Here is a 13,380-nt window from a genome sequence, read left to right on the forward strand (position 1 = left end):
GCCAGTAAAGAACATCCCTCCATGGCCTCTGCATCAGCTCCTGCTTCCTGACCTGCTTAGTTCCAGTCCTAACTTCCTTCGGTGATGAACAGCAGTATGGAAGTGTAAGCTGAATAAACCCTTTCCTCCCCAACTTGCTTCTTGGTCATGATGTTTGTGCAGGAATAGAAACCCTGACTAAGACTTGAGGGCTGCTTCCTTCCTGGGCAACTTCTCCGAGGTTGGTGGCTGGTTTTGCTGTAGGGGAAAGTGACAGGGACTGGGCCTGAGGTAGCTTCTGTGAGAGACTGTAGTAATATTCTGATTCTGGAAGTAATGAGCAAGATTAAACAACTGTGTTCATTTCGTGACAATCCTTTGAGCTCATGGTGTTCTACCATGGCTACTACCTCAAGTTTCTGCACTAACCTCTCTCAGTGATGGATTGTGACCGGAAGTATAAGCAAAAACAGAGCAGTCCTCTCTCCTCTCCTAAGTGGCTTTTGGTTAGAGTGCCTTATTGCAGGCACAGAATGAAACTAGAACATCCCTCTTCTCTCCTTCTGAAGCAGCCATCATTTATTTGTCTACTTCACACATATCTGGGGAAGAGTTTTACATACTCAGGCGTCCAGATCCAAGTTTCATCATGTTAACAAGATTCCCACAGCCTAGCTTTGTGCATTTAGCTGTGTAAACCAATTCTAGTATACCTTACCCCATCTCCCTTTTCTCCACTCCACAGAACCCCAGGGACTAGGCCCCAGACTGCCCAGACATCTTGCTCCCTTCCTGAGCAACTGTTTCTTGCATTCCCACGTGGAGCCAATAACCAGCTCTTCATACCTTAACTACATTAATCTCTCCCTCTTCTCCCCACTCCTTCATACCGCAATACCTTAAGGATGAACTCCGGTTCCAAGGAGGCCAGTGCACTACAGACTTCAAGGATGGATGCCCGGGTAAGGTCAGATGCATCTTTCACATTCACATTTGAGGCCAGAGCAGAGCAGAGTAAGGTCAAGAGAGCCATCTTGAAACACAGAAGAAGGGAGTAAATACAGATCTACACAGACCAACTTGTACAGTCAAGGACAGAGGAGCTGGGGAGATGCTTCAGTGGTTAAAAGCATTTGCTGCAGAGGACCCAGGTTGAGTTCCTAGTACCCACATTGGTTCATGACCTCCTTTAAATCCAGCTCCAGAGTGCGGGACAGATGCAGGGGGCAGTCTCAGTTTGTAGCCCTAGAGCAGGTTGGCTTCAAACTTCCAGAGATCCACTTGCCTCTGCCTCCTAAATACTCAGAATACAAGTCATGGGCCACCATGCCCAGAGGGGTCTGACATCCTTCCTGACCTCCACACGCACAAGATACAAACAGTGCCTACCTACAAATGTAGGCAAATACTCATAGGCATAAATAAATAAATAAATAGGTACAGAAAATGTGGATCAAGGTTCAGAAAGATGTCTATTCAACTGAGAGGCTGAACACATAGATTAGGAAGCAGGAAATGAGATCATTTCCCTCTACCATGTTCCACATGGGGAGATGCCCCGATTCAGGTCTCCAGCCTCACCCTTCCCTCCACCATGAACCTCCCAACTCTGGAAGTTCTACCTTCTTCTCCTGAAGGATCTGGTCAGTGGTTTCAGGATGAAAGTCAGAGTCTCCAGATGTGAGTTTTAAGACCGGTGCCTCTACTTCTTCTTCACCCAAGCTTAGACTGTACAAAGGCATTGGGACTTCTGCACTTTCTTCTTCTTGAAATTCCTTTTCTTTGCACCATTGACCCTACAAACAGTGGCAGTTATAAAATCGCACCATGTACGCATGCACAGCCCTCCAACAGAGAGGTAGGAAAGTATCTCTTAGAGATATGAAAGGTCCAAATCTCTAAACTAATAAGCCCTCTCCCTTTACCCCCACACTAATCACCTTTAGTCTGGCCTGTCTCCAGCTTGGTGCTCTTTCTCACACTACCTCTCTCTACCCAGCCTTCTGGGTTTTTCCTCAGATGCTCCGTGGTCTTCCCCACTGCCATTTCATGATTGCAAGTCTGGGAGCCGGGGCCATCTCACATACCTTCTAAATTCATTATGGTGCCTTCTGAGTCAGAAGAATGCCAAGCCCCAAGTCTATTCCCCAGAAGCCCCGAGCTTCTTCATTCACTATCACCTCCCTGATAGGGCTGTTGAAAGATTTGGTGGAATAAGGTATGTCTGACTCTACAAACTGCAAATCACGTAAGGGCAATAGCAGCTGTACTTCGAAAGAGAACCTTGTGAAGCACATTTTTCACTGACTTGATTTGAAAGATGAGGAACTCAAAGCTCCAGGGGGAATATTAGCTTTGCCTAAGGCAAACTATATACTATATACTTTATAGTTAGCTGAGATACAATAAGTTCAGGTTAACTTTTCCCCACGTATCCACAGAGGAAATGCGGTCCTGTCTGCTAATTCTGATCTATGAACTAAATGTGCTTACATGTGTAAACACAAGAGCATTCAAGGAAGTGAGCTCAGATACAGACAGATCAGCATGTCTAGCCTCAAAGGCATCCTTTGAGGCATAACTTTGTTATGATAATCATGCTGGATTTCTTCTTGATCGGAGGCTTTCTAGAGGCAAGATCTATTACCCAGAATCACTAGATATTTGATAAGAATAAAGATGCCAATGAAAACAGCCCTGAGGTAAAGAGTACTTCAGAAAGGTCATGAGAGACTCAGTAATAGAGTGCCTACCTACCATGTGCCTGCCTCTGGGTTCAATTCCTAGAACTATCCAAAAAGAACCAAAAGGCTGATACCAAAAATGCTGAGAAAAGAAGGTCCCCAGACACAGATCATCAGAGGTGGAAACTAAGGCACTGAAATCAATCTACTAACAGAGCATACAACAAAAAAAGGCTAGAGTCAAGATGAGCACCCAAAAGCAAATACCAAGGCTACTTCCTGGACTTGAGCTGTAGCAGACATGGATTTCAGGGCCCTGGGTCCAGTTGGAAGGTCTAGTTCCTCAGAGAAACATGGAGTCTTCTTAGTAGGAAGCTCAGGGAACAGGTGGTTGCTAGTTTTCAGGCTATGAAGATCAGCTTGTGCCATATGAGATATGTGAAGACCCTGGAGCAAGGGGCTGGTCAATGCAGTGCTCTTTACAGTGGGGAGAGTAGCTAGACATCGGTTTTCCAAAGAGAGGACGTCTGGATGACTAGACATATGTCCACATAGCTTCTCCAGAGGCTGGAGGTCAGGGAGCATGGTCAGGCACCGATTCTCCAAGGAGAGGATGTCTGAATGGCCAGGCACATGCCCATCTATTCTCTCCGTGGGCTGGAGGTCAGGGAGCATGGTCAGACACTGGTTCTCCAAGGAAAGGATGTCTGAGTGGACAGATCTATGTCCATGTATTTTCTCCAGGGGCTGGAGGTCAGGGAGCATGGTCAGGCACCGGTTCTTCAAGGAGAGGATGTCTGAATGGCCAGGCACATGCCCACAGAGCTTCTCCATAGCTGAAGAACAATCAACATATGCCTAGAAGAAAAAAACAGGTGATGAGATGCACTAGAAACATATCAACTCCATACTCATCTGTTTGTGCCAGTGATAGGCAACAAATATTTTTACTTCTTAAAATTATGTTATTATTAGTAGTAGTATCGTGTGTGTGTGTGTGTGTGTGTGTGTGTATTGAGAGAGGGAGAGGGGGAGACAGGTGTGTCTATAAGTTTGCCCATGCATGTCACAGCATGTGTGAGGCTGGAGGACAATCCTTGGGAGTTGGTTCTCTCCCCCTATAGTGGGATGTGGGGATTGAACTCCAGTGGTCGGTATTGAGGTGTTGTACAGCAATCACTTTAAACCATCTTGCTGGCCCCCCCTTTTAGATTTACCCAGGCATAATTCTAAGGGGACAGGGGGAAAAGGGAAAGCAAAAGCTTAGAGAGAAGCCTGGCATGGCATAGCGGCGACCTGTCTAGAATCACAGCTGAAGAGGAGAGCATAAGAACATGGAGGCCAGCCTGGGCTACATAGCAAATTCCAGGTCCACATGAGCACTGACACTCTCTTTCTCAAAAGAAAATGTGTCTTGCTATTCCTCTCATGTCCCTGTACTACAAGGAAAAAAAAAGTAGTGAGGGCTGGGCTGGCATACACCTGCACTCCCAGCACTTGAGACTGAGGCAGAAGGATTAGGAGTTCAAAGGTCATCCTTGGCTACATAGCAAGTTAAAAGATCAAAATCACCCTGGAATATAGGAGACTTTGTCAAAAAAAAAAAAAAAAAGGGGGAAGCTAGAAAGATAGGTCAGTTGATAAAACATCTAGATGACAGTAAAGCTCAGTAGTCTATGACTGTAATCCCAACACTGAAAGGCAGGCAGATTCTTACATCAAGCTGGCCAGCCAGCCTACCAAAAGTAACTCGGGAAGCAATAGAATAAGACACCTGGTGTGGAGTTCTAGTCTCCACATACCCGTGTATATATATCCGCATATGCACATACTCTTGCACACACAAACACATACACACATATGCACACCCAACGAGTAATAAGGAATTTCAGAATTAATCCAATATGTATATATGTATGTATGTATTGAAACAAGGTCTCACTAAAAAGGTCTGGCTGACCTGGAACTATTATACAGATTCCAACTCACAGAGAGCCACCTGCCTCTGTCTCCCCAGTGCTAGGATTAAGACATAGACAGCCACATCTGGCATAATCCAAGAGTGAAAAACAAGTTCTCAATTAAAATTTTAAGTTAACAGAGAAATAAAGGCATGTAACTTTTTTCCTCTCTGGAGTTTATAGAGATTCTGATAAACTTCTGAAAGCTTTAAAGTTCTTCCCCAAGTTCCAGAGATAACAGGTATTGATAGTTTTATACTGATATTCTGTGTATACACTAGTATGTATGTATACCTGCCTCCACTCCTACCCTGGTCCCTTTTCTTTGGCCTTGCACCTGAGGCCATACTTCAGCCACTATTCTTTTCTTAGGAAGTTGTGGAAGCCTGCCATGTTGGCACCTTAGTGTCCATTACTGTTAAACGTGTCAGTCTAGTGAGTTTCTGTTGCCAAAAGTGATCACAACACTCTTCATTTGTTACAGTCACTCCCTCCTTCTAGGATTCTTTAAGGCAAAAGGAACCCCTTCTCTCTGAGCCTCTATCCCTCCGCCCCACTAAGGCCACCCCACCTCCCTGCCAGCCGCCCGGAAGGACTAAGCGGCTGCACCACGCTCGCTCGGACGTCCTTCCCGGAGTCCAGCTGACACAGGTCTCGGCCAGGGCTCTACCTGCGCTCAGGATTGGAAAAGCTGTGCGCAAAGAGGGGCGCGTTGGTTCTCCGCAACTGGGAGCAGAAACCGGCCTGGGTCAGCCAGTGGACTGGTTGGAAGTAGAGAACTGAAAGAAAACCAACACCCTAGCGAGGCCAAGGGGCGAGGCTGGGCGAGGGAGGGGCGGGGCTGAGGGCGGGGCTGCCGCGGGTGGATATCGTAAATGCCGGGATTACAGGGTTGTGCTAACCACACCCGGTTTGATTTGCACAGTTTAGGGATTCATACTTCCGGCTAGGCCAACTTTACCAACCGAGCTGTATTTCCACCCAATACAGTCATGTTCTGATGGTATTATGTATCCTGAAAATACCCCAGAGGCTTATGTGCTAAAATCATGCCAGCCTTGGGCAGCTGTTGGGAGGTGGTGAAACGTTTAGAAAGAAAGATCGCTGAGAGTGTTCCCTTGGCTGAACTTTGAAAGGCAGGCCCTTTCTCTCCCTTTTGCTTCCTTTCATCCACCATGGAAGTAAACAGTTTCGTCTGTCGCCACCCCACTCAATCCCACTCCAACCCATCCGTAAACTGCTTTGCCACAGGCCAAAGCAAGAGGGTCCTTGACTGAAAACCTCTGAAAATATGGTTCGGAATGGTGGCACACACATTTAATCCTAGTACTTAGAAGGCTCTGGCAGGAAGATCGTAGAGTTAACGCTACCCATGGTATTTGAGTTCATTACGTTATCTTTTTGTTACTGCGACAAACTACCTGAGATAATAAACCAAACCTTTTTGATTGTTTCTTTCTTTCTTTTTCAGACAGGGTCTCTCTATGTAACCCTGGATGTCCTGGAACTCACTGTTTAGACCAGGCTGGCTTCTGACTCACAGAGATCCGCCTGCCCCTGCCTCCCAACTCCTGGGATTTAAAGGAATATCCCACCACCACCATGCCCAGCAACAAAATTTTTAAATTTTTGATTTTGGGGATTTGGGCTTTTATTTTTAGACAAGGTCTATCTATATAACCCCAGCTGGCCTGCAGCTCATTATGTAGACCAGGCTGCCCTCTAATGGCTCAGAAATGAAGAGAATCTGTTTTTACAGAAGGCCCAGGTTCAGTACCCAGCACCCTCATCATGCCTCACAACCACTGGTAACTCTAATTACCCATGGTGCCCTCTTCTAAACGCCAAGAGCACTTGGCATGAAGGTGGTGCACAGACATACATAGAGGCAAAACTCATAAATACAAAGTGGGGAGGTCTGTTTTATATGTAAATTACTACTAGCCGGGTAGTATACCCTTATAATTCCAGAGATTTTAAAGGCTGAAGCAGAAGGATCTCAAGTTCCAGCCAGATTCCTTAGGGAGCATTTGCCTCCATAAAATAAGTAAGTAAGTAAATAAATAAATATAAAAATTAGAAACCCCTAAAGATAAATAGTAATTTTAATAGATTTTTGTTGTTGTTCTGAGACAGGATTTCTCTGTGTAGCCCTGGCTATCCTGGAACTCACTCTGTAGACGAGGCCGGCCTTTAACTCAGAGATCTGCCTGCCTCTGCTTCCTGGGTGCTAGGATTAAAATGCATGCCACCATCTCATAGCCCCGTGGATTTTTAATGTGCATGAATGGCTGGCAGAATCATTCAAAGTTGTAAGCACAAGAATGCCCCTCACTGTAGAAGTGCTCTGCACAGTTACTAAGGGTCTAGCACTCTTAAGTCCCACCTACTAAATATTGAATGCTAAAAATTATCCCGATTGTGAGAAATAAGTGTGTGTGTGTGTGTGTGTGTATGTGTGTGTGTGTGGAGAGAGAGAGAGAGAGAGATTTCTAAAACCATCCCTAGAATGCAATACCATCCATATTAATAGCCATCAGTCTCAGTTGACATCTCTCTGTAGGGGAAGGGATGCTGAGTTTGCGATTCTTACCACGAGACTGAAAATCTAAAACCCAGGGCTATTCAAAGTTTCTAGCATGAGATGTTCTTTATTGCTTTCTATTGCTGTGGATTCAAAACATATGAACAAACTGACAAAACAACTTGGGGAAGAAAGGGTTTATTTCCTCTACAGGTCTACCATCACCGTGGGAAGCCAAGGAGGACGCATTAGAGGAATGCTGCTTCCTGGCTGGCTTTCTGCTTCTGCTCATCTTGCCTGTACAGCCCAGGCCCGAATGCCATGGTGGTACTGCCATGGTGTCCTTGGCCCTCCTCACCAATTAATAGTAACAGTTATTAGTAGTATTATAATGGACGCCCCATAAACATGCCCATTGATGGAGCAATTCCTTATTTGATGGAGCCAATTTGATGGAGGCAATTCCTTATTTGAGGTTTCCTTTTTTTCCACATGCGTCAAGTTGACAAGCAAGAATACTCATCACAAGGCTCAGCAGAGAAGCACTGGGGCTTCTCTTCGATTCTCAGTACTGACATGGTGGCAAACCAATGTAACTCCAGTTTAAATCGGTCTGAATCCCTCTTCTGTCTTCCTTGAGCAATGCATTACATACATGCAAGCGAACACTCATACACATAAAATTAACATAAACAAATACATATAATATATTAGAAAGGATAACCATCATAAGAGACATATGGAGAAAGGGGAAGCAGGAGGTGAGACCTCGTCTATGCCCTTCTTTCTTTTTCAGGAATGGTGGTGCAATGGCTCCAACTCAGAGCCAGAAGCACGCAAAGCTGTACTCTACTATAAAACGACCCCAGCAAGCCTTAAGGACCATAGTTATATGTCATTCTAGACTTGAGCAACACCTCAGAAAGTATACATTCCTGTAGGCTAAGCAGGAAACAATATTTTTATAGACAGAAAGGCTGAAGGAGGCAGAGACAAAAGGCAGATTGGACATTTCAGTTACTTTCCTTAAGGCTGCTGAGCTTAAGGCTTAACAATAGAAAAATAGTTAATGCCAAGTAATTTTAGTAACTTTTTTTGTACAAGGTTGAAGCAAAGGAATCTTCCCTGTCACAGCAATTGAAACTGGGTTGTGTCAACTGTGCCCACCATCCCGAAGATCCGATTTCTCAGTTCAGGTGAGCAGCTAGCTGTTAGGAAGCTTTAACCTCCATGGGTTGGTTTTTGTTGTTGTTTTGTTTGTTTGTTTGTTTGTTTGTTTGTTTTTTTCGAGACAGGGTTTCTCTGTGTAGCCTTGGCTGTCCTGGAACTCACTTTGTAGACCAGGCTGGCCTCNAACTCAGAAATCCGCCTGCCTCTGCCTCCCGAGTGCTGGGATTAAAGGCGTGCGCCACCACGCCCGGCTTTGTTTGATTTTATTATTTGGTTGGTTGGCCAGTTGGTTTGGCTCTTTGAGTTAAGGTCTTACTTACTACAAAGTCCCAGATGACCTAGAACTCAATATGTAGACTAGGCTGGCCTTGACTTTGAAGTGATCCTCCTGCCACTATATTCCTGGTGCTTGCTGTGGAAACAGAAACCCTGTCTCGAAAAAACAAAAAAGAAAAAAAAGAAAAAGCCAGGGCTGGAGAGATGGCTTAGCAGTTTTAAGTTTACTGACTGTTCTTCCAGCAGTCCTGAGTTCAATTCCCAGCAACCACATGGTGGCTCACAACCATCTGGTGTATCTGAAGACGACTACAAGTGTACACATAAAATAAATAATTCTTTAAAAAAGAAACAGAAATAAAACAAAATTTAAAATTGGACTTGGTTTCTAGATTTGGGGAAAGCATAAGGTTTTGGGGTTTTTTTTTGGGGGGGGTTGGTTTTTCGAGACAGGGTTTCTCTGTATAACCCTGGCTGTCCTGGAACTCACTTTGTAGACCAGGCTGACCTCAAACTCAGAAATCCTCCTGCCTCTGCCTCCCAAGTGCTGGGATTAAAGGCATGTGCCACGACACCCAGCTTGAAAGCATAAGTTTTATCTTTGCTCACAACAAAGAAAATTTTTAAGTGAGATGGTTTCCAAGTCCAAACTCACATTGTCTTTTGTTTTAAGATTTATTTATTTATTTTATGTATATCAGTGTACTATCCCTATGTACACCTGTGTGCCAAATGAGGGCATCAGATCTCATTATAGATGGTTATGAGCCACTATGTGGTTGCTGGAAATTGAACTCAGGACCTCTGAAAGCTCTTAACCACTGAGCCATCTCTCCAGCCCTCTCAGCTTGTCTTTTAATTGGATGGTGCTAAGTGTTAATTGCCCACATTTTCTTCCTTATGCCCTACTTCACCAAGCAGCGCCTTTTTTGAGTCGAAGCATTCTTTCTTTAGCTGACAATCATTGTTGCACTAAGAATTTTTGTCAAATCAAGTTGAAGAGACACTGTCCTTTCCACCACCTTGAATTTGTTTAGTTCTCAAATCTCGTATTTTCTTTATCTTCAAGTGTTTAGATTTATTTTTTTGAATTTATTTTTAACAACATCTGTGTTTGTGTGTGTGTGTGTGTAGCCACATATATGCGTGCCCTCCAAGAGATAGGGTAGAAAATATTGAATCCCTTGGAACTGGAGCTACAAGTGATTATGAGTCGCTTGGCATAAGTGCTGGAGATTGAACCCAGGTTCTCTGGAAGTGCAGTGCATACTCTTAACCTCTTTGCCATATTTCCAGCCTCTAAAATTTATTGACTTTTAAGTTAGCATGCAAAGTAATGGACTTAATTATGACATTTTCTTTTGTAAATATTGTTCTTAATTCTTAGATAATTTCATACAGTGTACTTTGATTATACCCACCCCACTCCTCCCCTTATAATTATGACATTTTCATATGCACATGTCATTACACTTTATTCTCATACCCCTCCCCCACTTTCCTCTCTCTATTACCCACACCCCTAACTGTTGTCAAGTGACAGTGAACTCCAGTGGCCATCAGACAAGGGTAACATCTACACTGACTTGCCTCTAAGTCGGCAGTATCCCTTCCCTCCAATCTTTGGAAGCCTTTCAAACATTCTTATTACATTTGTACTTACTTTGTGTGTGTGCACACATACATGTATGCCCGTAGCACACTTGTGGAGGTCAATAACTTACGGGAGTTGCCTTTCTCCTTCCACCAGGGAGGTTCCAGGGGTCAAACTCCAATGTCAGACGTAGTGGCACGCTTTTAGCAGCAGAGCCATCTGGCAGGCCCCGGAAGTCCTTTTGATAAGACCCTTACATCTATTAAAATGGTTGGCTGGCCTCGGTTTTATTTCCTACTCGGTGCCCTCCTCCACTTTGATTCAACAATCCTCTGTCAAGGGCGAAGGGGATGATACAACACACAAACTGCAGGAATACATAGTGTGTTGGGTTTAGGGAGTTTCCAGCAATATCCTGGAGAAGATAGACTTTGAACAGGGAAGGACAAGCCTCAGCTAAGAAGCTTACAAAGGAGTAAGCCAGAGAAAACACCCCTGGTTCTATAGGAATCCTTTCCCCTTCATCTCCAATAACTTTCTTTAGATGTATAGTGTATATTTCTCCTCTGTAACAACCATCAGCATTACTTTTTAAAAACCACTCTGCATATGGTTCTGTTACTTATATTTACAAAAAAAAAAAAAATAGGCTCACATATAATCGTAAAGTCTTTACCTGGAAGAAACAGTAGTTAAAGTATAACCTTGTTCATGTAATGACTATGTGAAAGCTATGTTTTACCTACCTTTTAACAGCGAAGATGTTGAAAACTTGGGTTTATAATAAGCTTTCATTCTCCCAACTATGGTTGCCTGCACCATCCCCTGATATTTATGAGGACTTCTGTATTTCTACTGCATGACTATAGTTTGTCACTTAGATCTTTAGAAACATAGGTGGATGTTGCTACATTCTGTTAATTTGCACTGTTTCTCTCTAGTAACAAGTTCTTTGCATATATTAGAACCTGAGTGGCTCAGGGGGTAACATCACTTGCTGCCAAGGCTGACACCCTGAGTTTGGTCCCTGGGACCCATATTGTTATGTGTGGACTGGGAAAAAGAGGAAGCTGGTTAGGGAATCGGCAGGGTTTGTTCTGTGGGATGACAGAGGATGGGTTGGACCTCTGGGAGAGACAGTATACAGAGCTGTGGAAGGAAGAGCAGCAGCAGCAGACACCAAGGAGAGGCCGGTGACAGATGGGAGGGGTAGAGCAGCAAACAGAAAGACAAACGATTAAAAGAGACAGAACACTTTACTAAGCCATCATGGTCCCTGCCTTTGTTAGTGTTTCTATTGATGCGACGAAACACCATGACAAAAAGTAAGTTGGGGAGGAAAACAGTTGTTCCACTTGTGCTTTCACAATGCTGTTCATAGTCAAAAGAAGTCAGGACAGGCCTTGGAGGGGTGCTACTTGCTTCCTAGTTTACTCCTTGTGGCTTGCTCAGCCTGGATTTTTTATATAACCCAGGGCCACCACCCCATAAAAAGGCACCACCCACAATGAATTTGCTCCCTGGAACGTCAATCCTGAATTTAAAAGAACACCCTATGGGGCTTGTCTACTCCCCTCCCCACCCCACCCCCGCAGATGGCTTGAGCTTGTGTCAAGTTAACATAAACTATCCAGCACAATCCCTGACTACATTCGAAATATTTTCTCTTACATCCACAGGTAAGCGTAGTCCTCACCCCTCATCAAGGAAACTTCCCTTGGCAACAGACATCGATCATTACAGAAAACTGCAACCAATCAAATTGCAGCTGTACAGCCCAATCCCAGCAGATACAGCTACAAAACAACTCTTGCAACAAAGCTCGGGGATCGATGTGAAGGAGAGAATGGGAAGATTGTAAGATCCAGGGGATCGAGGAATTTGCTACGAGAGGACAGAATGTGAAGAGTGTAAGATCCAGGGGATCGAGGAATTTGCTACGAGACAGTGTCTCCCAGAAGCTACACACCCATGAAGTCTCACCAATATAGCTGCCTAAATGTGACCTGAGTAATGACACCAGTCGCCATGTTAACACAGATCAGGGAAAGCCAGGGAGGCTACACCCCCACCTGCAGCCAACTAAGAAATGCTGGGGTTGGGAAAAATAGTCTTCCCCTAGGAAGAGAACTGCAGTTGTTATGCCATACCACATGGTCAGCACTGAAAACATATATATATATATATATATATATATATATATATATATATATATACAACTAATATTATACAGGCTGAGCCAATTGCATTTACACATTTAGGAATATAAATATACACATATATGTGTGTAATAACAACCAAGTTTTGTTTTGTTTATTTTTTTAAAAAGGCCATGAATTTGAAAGAAAACAAGGGGAAGGATATATGAGAGGGTTTGGGGAGAGGAAAGGGAAGGGGAAAATGATGTAATTATATTATAATCTCAAAAAAAAAAAACGTAACATGAAATAACACAAACTGCTCTCATCAAGAAGATGAGAAGGGCCTCAAAGCTGAGAGTCAACCCAGGGATTCTGGGTGGGATTTTTAAAATTTACTTATATGTATTTTTTTACAGTCCAGCCTGTCTCCCCCCATACCTGATCCGGCCCTGCTTTCCCCTCCTCCTCCCCCTCTCCCACCCAGCTCCCTCCCTCCCTCTGCCTCCCATGATTATTTTCTTCTCCCTTTCTAAGTGGGATTGAAGCCTCCTCACTAGGGCCCTTCTGCTTGTTAACCTTCTTGCAGTCTGTGGGATGTAGCCTACATGTTCTGTACTTTTGGGCTAATATCCACTTATCAGTGAGTAGCTACCATACGTGTCCTTTGGGTCTGGGTTACCTCACTCAGGATGATATTTTCTGCTTCCATCCATTTGCCTGCAAAAGTCATGATGTCCTTGTTTTTAATAGCTGAGTAGTATTACATTGTGTAAATGAACCACATTTTCTGTATCCATTCCTCTATTGAGGGACATCTGGGTTGTTTTCAGCTTCTGGTTATTATAAATAAGGCTGCTATGAACATAGTGGAGCAAGTGTCCTTGTGATATGGTGGGCATCTTTTGGGTATATGGCTGTACTGGCTAGTTTTGTGTCAACTTGACACAGCTGGAGTTATCACAGAAAAAGGAGCTTCAGTTGAGGAAATGCCTCCATGAGATCCAACTGTAAGGCATTTTCTCAATTAGTGATCAAGGGGGAAAGGCCCCTT

General features: G+C 44.0%; 1 protein-coding gene across 2 annotated transcripts in view; it reads right to left on the reverse strand.

Moving 5' to 3' along the window:
* Tep1 (telomerase associated protein 1) overlaps positions 1-10,340 on the reverse strand; it is a 49,757-nt gene extending 39,417 nt beyond the window's left edge. The window contains exons 1-4 of one of the 2 annotated variants that reach the window (XM_029469133.1): positions 10,258-10,340; positions 2,931-3,521; positions 1,602-1,775; positions 878-1,012 (exon numbers count right to left, since the gene is read on the reverse strand). In XM_029469133.1, the coding sequence (XP_029324993.1) occupies positions 878-1,012; positions 1,602-1,775; positions 2,931-3,497 (876 nt within the window). In that variant the 5' untranslated portion in view covers positions 3,498-3,521; positions 10,258-10,340. Of the gene's footprint in view, positions 1-877; positions 1,013-1,601; positions 1,776-2,930; positions 3,522-5,294; positions 5,439-10,257 lie in introns of those variants that run through there. The other variant, XM_021181922.2, reaches the window with a different exon arrangement.
* Positions 10,341-13,380: the final 3,040 nt, after the last annotated feature.

The sequence above is a fragment of the Mus caroli genome, chromosome 14, assembly GCF_900094665.2.
Source record: "Mus caroli chromosome 14, CAROLI_EIJ_v1.1, whole genome shotgun sequence".
Taxonomy (NCBI): Eukaryota; Metazoa; Chordata; class Mammalia; order Rodentia; family Muridae; genus Mus; species Mus caroli.